This window comes from Schistocerca americana, chromosome 11, assembly GCF_021461395.2.
Source record: "Schistocerca americana isolate TAMUIC-IGC-003095 chromosome 11, iqSchAmer2.1, whole genome shotgun sequence".
In the NCBI taxonomy this organism is placed as follows: domain Eukaryota; kingdom Metazoa; phylum Arthropoda; class Insecta; order Orthoptera; family Acrididae; genus Schistocerca; species Schistocerca americana.
This window is the reverse complement of record NC_060129.1, coordinates 167,661,291-167,676,671: the sequence shown is the minus strand read 5'-3', so window position 1 is coordinate 167,676,671 and position 15,381 is coordinate 167,661,291. Positions and strand designations below refer to the sequence as shown.

At 42.1% G+C, this 15,381-nt stretch overlaps 1 protein-coding gene across 3 annotated transcripts in view; it reads left to right on the top strand.

The window, feature by feature from the left end:
* LOC124553768 overlaps positions 1–15,157 on the top strand; it is a 51,110-nt gene extending 35,953 nt beyond the window's left edge. For all 3 annotated transcript variants that reach the window (XM_047127705.1, XM_047127706.1, XM_047127704.1), the window contains one exon: positions 12,150–15,157. In XM_047127705.1, the coding sequence (XP_046983661.1) occupies positions 12,150–13,690 (1,541 nt within the window). In that variant the 3' untranslated portion in view covers positions 13,691–15,157. The remainder of the gene's footprint in view (positions 1–12,149) is intronic.
* The last annotated feature ends 224 nt before the right edge of the window (positions 15,158–15,381 follow it).

Here is a 15,381-nt window from a genome sequence, read left to right as displayed (position 1 = left end):
GCATGAACAAGAATTATTCTGCTTCCTTTGCTAACAGGTATTGCCATTCCTTCTTGTGATCCGTCAGACCAACGTGTCTTCAGTGTATGACCAGAATTCACCCATGTTTCATCTAGCCACACTAAATCATCGAGTTCAATGTCCTTTACCTGCCGCAAAAATCAGAATCGCCAAGAGAGCAATATGTTGCCGTTCCAAGAAAACTGTATACTCGCTTAATTTTTCGTAATTAAATCCCAGGTTTAATAAAACCAGCCGAGGAGATGACTTACTGCCCACGAAAAGACCAGCTTCTTTAAGCATTACATACAGTTTTTGTAACGTTGGATGCTCTCTACAGTGATAATATGCATACAAATGCCTGCGAATCACATCCTGTTCAGAAGAACCAACATTCGTCACACGTTTCTTGACGCTTCGTTTTTTCCCCGGTGTTTCCAGACTTGGCGGTTCGGAGTTAAGAGTTGATGACCCGAAATGTGTGTTCAGTTTTTCATTTTGCTCTTTGCCTATGTTTATAACGGTTGTTCTGCTTATTCTTAATGCTGCCGCAGTCCTCTCGACTACCTTATTAACGGAAAGAAGTGGCCCTCCCTTCTCCCTTTCCATCTCAAAATATTGTCGTACGTTGCAGACGTATTCGCGCAATTGTCCTCTCAATGCTATTCCTTGCCCAACTTTCTTCGAAGATGATTTCGGACTACGAACTCTAGGATGACCACGCTTTTTATTTTCGGAAATTTTGTACAAGAAGCCACTACAGTAATTTATCACATACTTGTAGTAGAATCAAAGGAGAAGCAGACACTGAGATAATGCAGTTCACACAACACAACGCGCACAAGATCAGTGGTTAGCAGGTACTGAACCGTGACGCATAAGCAGTGGCAACTATGCAGGGGAGGGGTGCTGAACGTCAGCTTGCTATTGGCCCACACTGTCTCACAGTCACGCGCTCGGCTAGCTGTCAAGTACAAAGTAGTTTTAATCACACTATAGGCTGCGACATTGTGGATGTGCGTATTAGGTTTGAGAACTGTAGGGTCCTTCTAAATTGGTCAGGGATGCACTACTTGTCAGAGGCTGCTACTCGGGTAGCTGACTGTGTGTGGGGTGCACACGAGAGTTTTACAGATTGAGCGAGTCTCCGTCCAGTCCAGATAATGATAGTTGTATGAAACCCAGAAGTATCGGTGTAAGATAAAAAGAAATGCCTCCCACAGGTGATAGTCTTAAAATCCAAATAATTAACTGCCAAAGAATTTGCAACAAAGTGGCAGAGTTTAGAGTGCTCACGAAAAGCAATGAAGCTCACATAGTAGTAGGTACAGGAAGCTGGTTGAAACCTGAATGTGATAGCAGTGAGACCTGTGGAGAGTTTAAGTGTAAATCGATAGGATAGGTCAGTGGTGAAATAAGGTGGTGTAGTTTTTTAATTAGAGGTCTGTCAGTTACGCAAAACACCGTTTTTCTGAGTACCCAAACATGTTTCGGCACCACTGTGCCATCATCAGTGGGTTTTCGTTTTTGTTTATTCTGCAATGTGAACATTTTTGTTACATGATAATAAAATTATATGCATTTTTAGTTCAAACAACAGATCGTTTCTTTTTGTAAATACCTTCACATTTGGTGAGCATGAATACCTTTACATTTTGTATTGTATTTACAAAAAGAAACAATCTGTTGTTTGAACTCAAAATGCACATAATTTTATAATCATGTAACGAAAATGTTCACATTGCAGAATAAATAAAAATGAAAACCCACTGATGATGGCACAGTGGTGCCGAAACATGTTTGGGTACTGAGAAAAACGGTGTTTTGCATAGCTGGCGGACCCCTAATCCCAAAAAATGTTAACTGCAAACACAGCCAATACGAGGAGCAGCAAATCAAAAGATGGATAAGATGGTGTATGTGTTGCAGTAGACAAGAATCTCGGATCCAGAGAGATAGAAATTGAAGCTGCATGTGAAATAGTTTGGGCGAGTCTCAGTATCAGAGGAGGGCATAAAATGATAAATGGATCCTTCTATTGCCCACTAGACTCCTCTCCTAATGTAACCAAAAACTTTAGAGAAAACCTTACTTTGCTCGAACACAAGTTCGCCATTTATAATGTAATCGTGAGTGAAGATTTTAATCATCCGACAATCAATTGGGAAAATTAGTTTTGTTAATGGTGGTCGTGATAAGACATCCCGTGAAACATTTCTAAATGCCTTCTCTGAAAACTATGTGGAACAGGTAGATAGGGAACCCACTCATGATTGAAGTAATTGTCTCTAGCGGCAACAAATAGACCTGATGTCTTTGAGGATGTCCACATCGAAACTAGTATCAGTGACCATGTCACGGTTGCAGAAACAACGGTCACAAAAGTAAAAAGGGCAATTAAAACAAGCAGATAGATATATACCTGGTGATCAAAAAGTCAGTATAAATTTGAAAACTTAATAAACCACGGAATAATGTAGATAGAGAGGTAAAAATTGCCACACATGCTTGGAATGACATGGAGTTTTATTAGAAACAAAAAAAAGTTCACAAAATGTCCAACAGATGGCGCTGGACAGCAAAACGTCAGTGACTGCGCATGATAATCGTGTACAAAAGGAGCTGTAATGAGAGAGAGCATCAGATGCGCCAGCAGTCGCAGCATGTTGACGTTACCTGAAAAGGTTGATAGATGCAGCTGTGGCGAGAATGATTTCGAAGTTCGAAGCCACTAGTGGCCAACCGAGCACAAGACGTAATGCTGCTGAGACAGTTCAGGAAGAAATGGAGACTGTAGCGGGTTCGTCTGTGCACGTGCAAGTCAGCGATCGTGCAGTCGCACTTCGCACCGGCATTCCATACACTACTGTTTGGTTGGCAGAGAGGCGTACCCTCTGATGCTATTCATACAAAATCCATCGGCATCGTGAACTGTTACCTGGCAATTTAGTGAAGCGGAGGGCATTTGCGGTGTGGGCGTTTCAAAAGATGGTGGAAGATGACAATTGGTTGAGTAACGTGTTGTTGACCAACAAAGCTCATTTCACGCACCAAGGGTCCGTCAACGCCCACACCTGCACAATTTGGGTTACCGAAAATCCTAGAACTGCCGTGGAAACTCCATTGCACGACGAGAAAGTCACAGTATGGGTTGGATTTACCACATCTACCGTTATTGGGCCTTTTTTCTTCGAGGAAATGCGCGATTCTGGTTTTGTATCTGCTACCATGACGGGTGAGAGATACGCCGATATGTTACAGAATCGCATCATCGCCAGCCTGGCTGACAAACACCTGCTGGAACGTACGATGTTTATGCAGAATGGCGCTCCACCCCTATCTTGTTAGCTGCGTGAAAGATCTCTGGCGCGTGTCATTTGGTGGTGATCGTGTGCTCAGCCGCCACTTTCGTCACGATTGGCCTCTCAGGTCCCCAGACCTCAGTCCGTGCGATTATTAGCTTTGGGGTTACCGGAAGTTGCAAGTGTATCGTGATCGACTGACATTTCTAGGGATGCTGAAAGACAACATCTGACACCAATGCCTCACCATAACTCCGGACATGCTTTACAGAGCTGTTCCCAACATTATTCCTCGACTATAGTTATTGTTGAGGAATGATGGTAGACATATTGAGCATTTCCTGTAAAGAACATCATCTTTCCTTTGTCTTACTTTGTTATGCCAATTATTGCTATTCTGATCAGATGAAGCGCCATCTGTCGAACATTTTTTGAACTTTTGTATTTTTTTGGTTCTAATAAAACCCCATGTCATTCCAAGCATGTGTGTCAATTTGTACCTCTCTATCTGCATTATTCTGTGATTTATTCAGTTTTCAAATTTATACTGACTTTTTTATCACCCAGTATATGTTTGTTCAGTAAACAAGATAAAAATCAGTAGCGTCGTACCTCAGTGAGGAGCTTGACACTTTCAGCAGAGGGCAGGAGCATGTAGAAGAACTATGACTCAAGTTTAAAAGAATAGTTGACCATGCACTGGATAGATATGTGCACAGTAGAAAAGTTCATAAGGGAAGGGACCCTTGAAGTTGTACAGCTTCTGTAAAGTAACTTCTAAAGAAACGGAGATTACTGCATAGGGCTATTGTGGTGTGCGTACTGTAAGACCTTCGGCACACACACTATCAGATTATTTGGCTTGTCGCTCTAACGAAGTAGGCGAGTGTCACCAATATGTCTTGTGGTCTTATCGTGGCGGGTTTATCTTCTGCCGTTAGGTCAGACGATAGAAATGCCACTTGCATACTTAGAGTAGCAGATTGACGGTGACCAACTTTAAACAGAACTTGATTAATTTTCGCACACATTTATTAAAATAATAACAAGCGTAAAAATAACTTAACTTGGTTCTGGATGCTGTTTACAATTGACAATCTGAAGTTCCTTTGGTCTTGGTACGTTAATCTTATTCTCACATATCTCTGATACTCGACAAAGTGTCTATTCATTTATCTTCATGGCTATGTACAGGAATATGATAATCTTATTAGGCGCAGACTGAAACTTGGGTGCAGACTGACTAATCGGAGGTCTGTACACTCGTTATAATACCTTTAGCATTCAGGTATCACTGCGCGAGTGTGATCCGCGAGGAGAAAAGGTCCCACGTTAGCAGCAATCTCATTGGCTGCGTTACATATTAATACGCGGATCGGCGGAAGCAGAATTTGGTCCGTCTCTAAGACAGCGCCATCTCGTAGTGCGGAGACGGACGAGTGCTGCGCCTGCGCTGTTGTGCTTAGCGGGGCGCGCTCTAGTGGGAAAGTTGTGTACGTGCTGACTACGAGCAACTATGAACACAACAGCTATAAATAGAGAAATGCTAAATGAAACTCATATGGCTGTCAAGAGAGCAATGCCTATTGATATCAGTGACTGACATTGCAGAATATTATCAAATGATCTTTCACAAAACCCAAAGAAATTCTGGTTGTATGTAAAAGCTGTTAGTGGCACCAAAGTGGATGAGACAGGAACTGCAATTGAAAGAGGCAAAGTAAAAGCTGAAATGTGTAATTCTGTTTTGAAATGTTCTTTCACAAAAGAAAAGCTAAGTGAATTGCCCAATTTAATCCTTGTACCACTGAAAAGATGAATGAAATCGGTATTAGTGTCAGTGATGCTGAGAAACCCGTAAAATTGTTAAAATAGTACAAAGCTCCAGTGCTTGTTGGAATGCCTGCCAGATTCTATACTGAATTTGCAGCTGAGTTAGCACTTCTTCTAACTATAATCTTTCATAGATCCTTTGAAGAAAAAACGTGCCCATTTCTTGGAACAAGCACATGTCACACCCGTCTACAAGAAGGGTAGTAGATGTGATGCACAATACTACCATCCAGTATCCTTGAAATTGATTTGTTGTAGAATCTCTAAACATATTCTGAGCTCAAACATAGTGAGGCATCTCGAACAGAATGATTTCCTCCATGCTAACCAGCACGGATTTCGTAAACATCGATTGTGTGAAGTCCAACCTCACTTTTTCCCCCGTACTCAAACCTTTGTATCAAGGCAGTGAGGTAGAGTCAGTGTTTCTTGATTTCCGAAAAGTGTTTGAATCAGTACCACACCTACTCTTATTGTCAAAAGTATGATCGTATGGGGCATCAAGTAAAATTTGACTGGCTTGAGGACTTTTTGATAGGGAGGATGCAACATGTTATCTTGGATGGAGAGTCATTGTTACGTATGGAAGTGACTTTGAGTGTGTTGGGACCCTTGCTGTTCATGTTGTATATTAATGACTTTTGAGACCTTATTAATAGTAACCTCAGGCTTTTTGCAGATGATGCAGTTATCTATACTGAAGTACTGTCCAAAAGAAGATGCAGAAATATTCAGTCAAATCTTGATAAGATTTCAAAGTGGTGCAAAGATTGGCAACTTACTCTCAATGTTCAGAAATGTAAAATTGTGCACTTCACAAAATGGAAAACATTGATGCTCTGACTACAATCAACGAGTCACTGTAGGAATCGACCAACGCATACAAATACCTGGATGTAACTCTTCACGAGGATATGACATGTAATGATCACATAGGCTCTGGTGTGGGTAAAGCAAGTCGTAGACTTTGGCTTATCGGTAGAGCGCCAGGGAAGTGCGATTAGCATACACAGGAGATGTTTACAAATTACTTGTACGACTGGTTGTAGAATGTTGCTCAAGTGTGTACCAGAGAGGAATAACGGGGGTATTGAACATATACAGAGAAGAGTAGCACGAGTTGTCACATACTTGTGAGACCTGTGGGCGAGTGTCACTGACACGTTACATGAACGAAACTGAAGACTCTTGAAGATAGACATAAGCTATCCTGAGAAGGTGTATTAACAGAGTTTCAAGAACTCACCTTAAATGATGACTAGGAATATGTCACGACCCCCTATGTATAGATCACATGGAGATTGTGAGAATAAGATTAGAATAATTACTGCACACACAAATGCATTCAAACAATCAGTTTTTCCGCACTCTGTACATGAATGGAATGGGAAGGGTAATAAGGGATACAGTGGGATGTACCCTCTACCATGCATTTCATGGTGGTTGGCAGAGTATAGATGTAGATACCTACTCAACCCAGTGATCATGCAGCTCACAGCAGTATTAACCCAGGGCTGGTCATGGCACCTTAGGACCTCCATGAAACTCATGTTCATGTATGTAGTTGCTGCTCCTCTTACATCCAGATCACCACTAAGGCTGTATTTACTGTCCGTAGTTGGTGTAACAAACACCCTGGCTAAGTTGAGTTGGATCAGATATTCCTGAATCTTTGCACCAGATAGCAGGACCTCCCTTATAAGCACTAGACATGGAGGCAAAATCTACAAGAGAGTAATTTTTGTGTCTTGTACAGGGTATTTATAAATTAGTCGTATATCAGTAACCTTTAATTGTGGAATGGATAAATAACTTATAGAAATGTTTGATACAGCACTGAAAGCAGTATATCTTCAAGTTATATAATATAGAATTATAGAAATGGAAGAGAATGTAGATGAAATGGGAGATACGATACTGCGTGAAGAGTTTGACAGAACACTGAAAGACCTGAGTCGAAACAAGGCCCCGGGAGTAGACAACATTCCATTAGAACTACTGACGGCCTTGGGAGAGCCAGTCCTGACAAAACTCTACCATCTGGTGAGCAAGATGTATGAGACAGGCGAAATACCCTCAGACTTCAAGAAGAATATAATAATTCCAATCCCAAAGAAAGCAGGTGTTGATAGATGTGAAAATTACTAAACTATCAGTTTAATAGGTCACAGCTGCAAAATACTAACGCGAATTCTTTACAGACGAATGGAGAAACTGGTAGAAGCGGACCTCGGGGAAGATCAGTTTGGATTCCGTAGAAATGTTGGAACACGTGAGGCAATACTGACCCTACGACTTATCTTAGAAAATAGATTAAGGAAAGACAAACCTACGTTTCTAGCATTTGTAGACTTAGAGAAAGCTTTTGACAATGTTGACTGGAATACTCTCTTTCAAATTCTGAGGGAGGCAGGGGTAAAATGTAGGGAGCGAAAGGCTAATTACAATTTGTACAGAAACCAGATGGCAGTTATAAGAGTTGATGGGCATTAAAGGGAAGCAGTGGTTGGGAAGGGAGTGAGACAGGGTTGTAGCCTGTCCCAGATGTTATTCAGTCTGTATATTGAGCAAGAAGTAAAGGAAACAAAAGAAAAATTCGGAGTAGGAATTAAAAATCCATGGAGAAGAAATAAAAACTTTGAGGTTTGCCAATGACATTGTAATTCTGTCAGAGACAACAAAGGACTTGGAAGAGCCGTTGAATGCAATGGACAGTGTCTTTAGAGGGGGATATAAGATGAACATCAAGAAAAGCGGAAAGCATTTCTGAAGAAGAGAAATTTGTTAACATCGAGTATATGTAAGTGACAGGAAGTCGTTTCTGAAAGCATTTGTATGGAGTGTGGCCATGTATGGAAGTAAAACATGGATGATAAATAGTTCGGACAAGAAGTGAATAGAAGCTTTTGAAATGTGGTGCTACAGAAGAATGCTGAAGCTTAGATGGGTAGATCACATAACTAGTGATGAAGTATTGAATAGAATTGGGGAGAAGAGGAGTTTGTGGCACAACTTGACGAGAAGAAGGGACCGGTTGGTAGGACATGTTCTGAGGCATCAGGGGATCACAAATTTAGCATTGGAGGGCAGTGTGGAGGGTAAAAATCGTAGTGGGAGACAGAGATGAATACACTAAACAGATTCAGAAGGATGTAGGTACTGGGAGATGAAGAAGTTTGCACGGGATCGAGCAGCGTGGAGAGCTGCAGCAAACCAGTCTCAGGACTGAAGACCACAACAACAACATATTTCCACCTAACACTGCTAGTGCCCGACATTCCCACTGTCCCACTGGGTGACATGTGCATGTGAGTTATTCCGACAGCCATCACAGAGTCGTATAATGGTGTAGAGTGTGGGGGGGGGGGGGGGGGGGGGCGTTGCACACGCGTGCAGCATTTATGATTTCATGAATCCAGATCTTCTACAGGTGAGACAATTCAGAATAAAATATCACAATCCATGAACTCAAGTACAAACTGTTTTTCATTGTCACAATCTTTTCACCAAAACTGGCTGTTTATCACATTGGATGCCATGTCAGAGTCAACCAGCAGTCTGATACAGCAATTGAACAAGTTTTACAAGTCTTGCTTCCACATTGTAACAGTAGGGGTTTAAATTCCAATGCTGGCACTTCTCGTTCATTTACCCAGACTATGAAAGTGAGAGTGCCGAACTTGTTAAATTGCTGCGTTAGGCTGCTAGCCGACCATGACCCGGCATCCTATGTGATGCACAGCCAGTTTCGGTGAAAGAATGGTACCGAGTAACAACAGTTTGTCTTTAAGGTGGCAGCTTGTGATATTTAATCCTTAATTGTCTCTAAACTATAGTAGTAGATTTGGATTCACAAAACCAGTTGGAATAACTCATTCACAGATCCCACTTAGGGGGACGTTGGGAACTATACAGTGTTAGCTGGGAGTAAAACTTGAAGGTATACTGTATTCAGTGCCATATCAAACATTTCAACATTTTCACAGTTAAAGTGTACTTATGTAAATTTATGAACATCTTGTGTTCTGATTAAGGACATCACAGTTTAATTGAATGTGATATTTTAATGTCGTCATCAAAAACCATTAAACAAAAGATGTATTAGGAAGTTAGTGTGAGAATTCTAATAACCTAAAAAAGGTGATTGCAAGATATATAGTTAATTATGTTTAACAATACTGTTTATGCTCACTGCTGCTGAATTGACACTTCATTTACTTTAGGTGCACTGTCCCAGAAAAACAACAGTGAGTGAAAACTATGAAAATAAACCTACACTCATGTCTTTATGTAAACACAATAACATGTAAAAAGAGAACTGAGTCTCTCGTTTAGTTCATATGTCTGTTGACTCCATTTTAACTTGTTATCCGACACACAATTTTAGACAGTTTTATTCATTCAGTGTATGACTGTTACTTTCCACTTCTGGCACTAACAGGTCAAATTTGCTTGTTTTAACTCATGTAATGAGTCTGTTCCACTACGGACTCTGAATTAGTTGTAGTCTTGTTCATCTGAGCTGTGTCTGGTAAGGTTTTGTTTGAATCATAGATTAGTATAATTTTGTCATCAGCAGTCATTGCAATTTTGGAACCGAACTTTAAAATCGTCGAGATGGGGTAAGAACGAGAAATTTTTCAAACTTTTGGACATAAGAGATTTTTGTGCTCTATAAAAAGGCATTCACTCTACCATCTGGTGAGCAAGATGTATGAAACAGGCGAAATACCCTCAGACTTCAAGAAGAATATAATAATTCCAATCCCAAAGAAAGCAGGAGTTGACAGATGTGAGAATTACCGAACAATCAGTTTAATAAGCCACAGCTGCAAAATACTAACACGAATTCTTTACAGACGAATGGAAAAACTAGTAGAAGCCGACATCGGGGAAGATCAGTCTGGATTCCGTAGAAATACTGGAACATGTGAGGCAATACTGACACTACGACTTATCTTAGAAGAAAGATTAAGCAAAGGCAAACCTATGTTTCTAGCATTTGTAGACTTAGAGAAAGCTTTTGACAATGTTGACTGGAATACTCTCTTTCAAATTCTAAAGGTGGCAGGGGTAAAATACAGGGAGCGAAAGGCTATTTACAATTTGTACAGAAACCAGATGGCAGTTATAAGAGCCGAAGGACATGAAAGGGAAGCAGTGGTTGGGAAGGGAGTAAGACAGGGTTGTAGCCTCTCCCCGATGTTATTCAATCTGTATATTGAGCAAGCAGTAAAGGAAACAAAAAAAAAAAATTTGGAGTAGGTATTAAAATCCATGGAGAAGAAATAAAAACTTTTAGGTTCGCTGATGACATTGTAATTCTGTCAGAGACAGCAAAGGACTTGAAAGAGCAGTTGAACGGAATGGATGGTGTCTTGAAGGGAGGATATAAGATGAACATCAACAAAAGCAAAACGAGGATAATGGAATGTAGTCGAATTAAGTCGGGTGATGTTGAGGGTATTAGATTAGGAAATGAGGCACTTAAAGTAGTAAAGGAGTTTTGCTATTTGGGGAGCAAACTAACTGATGATGGTCGAAGTAGAGAGGATATAAAATGTAGACTGGCAATGGCAAGGAAAGCGTTTCTGAAGAAGAGAAATTTGTTAATATCGAATATAGATTTAAGTGTTAGGAAGTCGTTTCTGAAAGTATTTGTATGGAGTGTAGCCGTGTATGGAAGTGAAACATGAACGGTAAATAGTTTGGACAAGAAGAGAATAGAAGCTTTCGAAATGTGGTGCTACAGAAGAATGCTGAAGATTAGATGGGTAGATCACATAACTAATGAGGAGGTACTGAATAGGATTAGGGAGAAGAGGAGTTTATGGCACAACTTGACCAGAAGAAGGGATCGGTTGGTAGGACATGTTCTGAGGCATCAAGGGATCACAAATTTAGTACTGGAGAGCAGCGTGGAGGGTAAAAATCGTAGAGGGAGACCAAGAGATGAATACACTAAGCAGATTCAGAAGGATGTAGGTTGCAGTAGGTACTGGGAGGTGAAGAAGCTTGCACAGGATAGAGTAGCATGGAGAGCTGCATCAAACCAGTCTCAGGACTGAAGACCACAGCAACAACAACAATGTGTGTACTGCAGTATATGACTAGTTTGTCATACAATAATACTTGTGAGAGAGACACTGCATTTGGAAATTGTGTCAACAAAACGTGACAGGCTGTAATTCACTGCTGCATGATGATGTCAGATGATCCATTCACCAACATTGGTTTAAATTAAATAGTCCATTTTCGTGTGAGTGTGAGTGTGTGTGTGTGTGTGTGTGTGTGTGTGTGTGTGTGAGAGAGAGAGAGAGAGAGAGAGAGAGAGAGAGAGAGAGAGAGAGAGAGTTATTCGTTGTCGACTGTGGTGTTTTGTTATGTGCCCTTTTTCAAATGGATTTCACTGGAGACGTATCACTCAATTGAGCAGCAGCAGCAGCAGCAGCAGTATGTTCCCTCGTGGTTCCTCACATCCACAATGCAGCACATGTGTGTCACTGCCTGAAACAAAAGCAGGGTAGTTTTGCTCGGTGGGGCCTTGCCGATGTAATTTCTAAATGAATTTCTTATCTCGGCCACTGTCTGCCGTTCTTGTGGACGTACCAGCACCCACGCACACACGACTGATCGCTTCTCAGCTCACATCGGCTGTGGCTTCACTACTAAAATAATGAAACAAAACAGTAAAAAACTGGCAACAGTGCTTTTTGTCTGCTTCGAAGCTGGGGTGCAGATCGAGGAACTATTTATTTCCTCAGTTGTACAAAGTAAAGTGGGGTGCAGGGTCTTCTCAGGCACCCAGTAGAAATTCTAGGACTTGCACAGAATAGACTAGCACAGAGAGCTGCAGCAAACTATTCGTCTGATCGAAGACCACAAAATTGTCTTAATGCATTATTTGTATTCGTATATACTATACGTGCAAGTAACGTAAGTGAAAAACCGTCCTTATATTCTGTAGGGAAGCTTACTCTGACGAATAACTAATAAATTTATGTCTGTTCACAGAAATGGCGTCAACTCCTTCTGCCGGTATCCACAATCTGCCGTACGACGTGATGTTTTCCATCTTTTGCTACTTGCCGATTCCCGACTTAGCACACTGTGCTGCCGTGAGCAAGCAGTGGCACGAAATTGTGTCGGGCTTCACTCACCTGTGGAAGGGCAAGAGGTACGTCAGCAACAGAAGTCCAAAGGAATCCTTCGAGACATTCGCCATCTTGCGCGCCCTGCCGCTATTGCAGGAAGTCATCATCAAGGCGGCAGCCGAGTTTGTTATCGACATTTTCTACCCCCGCCTGGTCCTATTAGTGACGGACATTTCTGACATAGCATCTGCAGAGGACGGTCATAGACTGAGGTGCGCGTATTTGTCGACTAGACTCGACATCGCAGAAAGCATCTTCTCTTCTCGTTCGATTATAGATTTTGCGGCTCTCCAGAAATTGCGGATCTTCAAAGCGATACCGACACTAGATGCTTTTGCCCGAAAACGCGACCGGGAAGTGTGTTGCTGTGCCTCGTCCAGCTCTAGTGCGGATTACGCAGTCGGTACGGCCCTCGAGCTGTGCCCGAATCTCACAGACCTGTGCGTCTACGCAGAGTTCTTGTCGGCAGACTATCTGGACGCGTCGGAGGGGATCGGCCGGTTGCGGACGCTGGAAATAGAGTGCCCCGGCCTAGAAGAACTGGCATTCTTGCGGCACTGCTCGGACGCACTGGAGGAACTGGAATTGAAAGGTTGTGCCGACCTGCCGTCGGCCGCGTACGCGAATCTCCGGCACCTGGGGAACCTGCAGAGGCTGCGGCTGCGCGACTGTTGCGTGGCGGGAGGCGACCTGGAGGTGGCCGCGACGGGTCTGAAGTCCCTCGTGTCGTTGCAGCTGGAGTGCTGCGACCTCGTCTCGGACGTGTCCTTCCTGCGGCACTGCGGCCGGCTGCGGGAGCTCCGCGTCGAGGCCTCGCCGCCGGACACGCTGCTGACGGGCCTGCGGCACCTGCCTGCCGGAGTCCGCTCGCTCTACCTGGCCGGCAGTGCCGCGAACGCGTACGAGCTGGCCGTAGTTCTGCCGCGTCTGCCGCTGCTCGAGGAGCTGGACCTCGTCGGTAGCGATCTGCCGCACCTGGGCTTCCTGCGCCACTGCCCGCAACTGCGCCGTCTCTGCCTGGAGTTCTCGCACTGGCCCGGCACGTCGGAACTGTCGAATCTGCGTCACCTGACGAGACTCGAGGCGCTGGACCTGACGAGGTGCCGGGTCGACGCGGACGTCCTCTCCGGTGTGATGCCGTCACTGTCGCGACTGGAGACGCTGTCGTTGTCCCACACGGAGGACGTCGCCCACTTGTGGTTCCTCCGGCACTGCACCCAGCTTCGCACTTTGTCACTGTTCTACACGTTCGGAATGGACTTGGATGCCTATCGTGAATTGTCCCATCTGACTAACTTGCAGACTGTGCACGTCAGTGAACACGTGGTTGACTTTGTCCGTGAGTTCATCCAACCGCGTATGCCGCAAGTAAAAATTTATAGCGTACAACAGTTTAAATAAACTACTGTTCCACCAACTTTCCTGCCCTGTGATGCCAACATGTGTGTGTATTAACATATATATGTGTATGGATTAATGTACATTCATTTGTGAAATGAATTTTTCAGTGTGTGTGTGTGTGTGTGTGTGTGTGTGTGTGTGTGTGTGTGTGTGTGTTGTTTGTTTGTTATTTCCAGTCTTACTGGACAGTGATTGTAGCGACTTGGGTTATCTAGTCGTGACCCACAACACAGCTTTACTTCAACCAGTACCTCACCCTGTCATCTAAACTTCACACAAGATCTCCTGCATACCTTGCTGGTGTGGCACTCCTGAGTAAAAGTATGTCATGGAGAAGCCATTCTCTAAATGAATCTCGACTGCAGAGCGAAAGTTTAAGTCTGAAAACTACCCAGAGGCTGTGGCTAAAATTTTTCTCAGAAATATTCTTTCTTCCAGTAGTCCTAGGTATGCATGGGAGCTTTCTGTAAAAGAGACCTAATATTACAATATAAATTCAAAAATTTGTGGATAATCGTGTATTTTCTGTTTAATCAATAATTATATGGATTGACAGCAGATAGAAAATAGTCATTGTTACCATAGGAAAAATCAAAATGTCAACTGAAAACAGTTTAAAGAGCATAGAACATTATTACACTAAAGAATACTTACTGTGACTGCGTAAACAAATCTCCACAAGTATTCCAGAAAAAATGACTATTTAAACCTAGCGAAAAATGTTTTTCAGAGTCTAATATTCGTGCACTTAATTTGTCTACTGCCTTTAGGTTTATGGAGCCTTAGGTTACTATTAATCTGAATGCTCGTTGTAAAGAAGTTTCCTTTACCGTGTGTCTGTGTTTCAACTTATTATATATAAAAGTGCATTGAAGAAGTATCCACCGTTGTAAAAGAATTTTTGTATTAAACCTTTCTTAAAATTCTTGTTAAGTTTCAGCCATAATTAGTGATATTTATTTTGTATCTCAGCAAGATGTCTTTCACTATTCTGCATGTAGTTTGTTGAAGTGCCATCAAAGATGTAAATAATTGTAATAATGCATTTTTGTCTCCGAGGAAAAAAATTATTAAAGTTTATGGCATAATTATATAATAATTTCCTTTTTCCAAAAGATAGTAAGATTTGCTCAAAGAAGTAATGAACATGAAATTGTATGATGTAAATAGGTGCAGATAATAAAACCGTGTGCTGGCCAGAGGTTGAAACCAGCAACCTTACCCTTCGCATGCAATGCTCTTGCCAGGTAAGCCGTGCACCTTTCTTTACCTTACTCAAGGTCTTTTGCTGTGCTCAAATACAATGGCTTAAAACGCGAAGTAAATGTTGATGCAAAGCTTAACCATAATCAACACATCATTCAAATTACATATATTTGGCAAGGAATAAAAGTTATAAAACATGAACATATTATATCCACTAGAATATTTTGTAAGGGGCAGTCATATGAAAATGAGTTAGCTGGGTGGTCACCATAAATATTATTATTATTCACGTTTGGGCCCTACTGGACCACGCGAAGTACGATCACGGGGCATTCAGTTATTTTCTTTTAGACTTTCTCTCTGCCCAAATTGTTTTCATTCACTCGGAATGAGCTCTTTTCCTTTCATCAGACCATGTGGTTCCAGTTTTCTTTGGTTTTTCAGCTTGACCAACTACCCAGTCATGAATTTTTTGCCCAAATAAT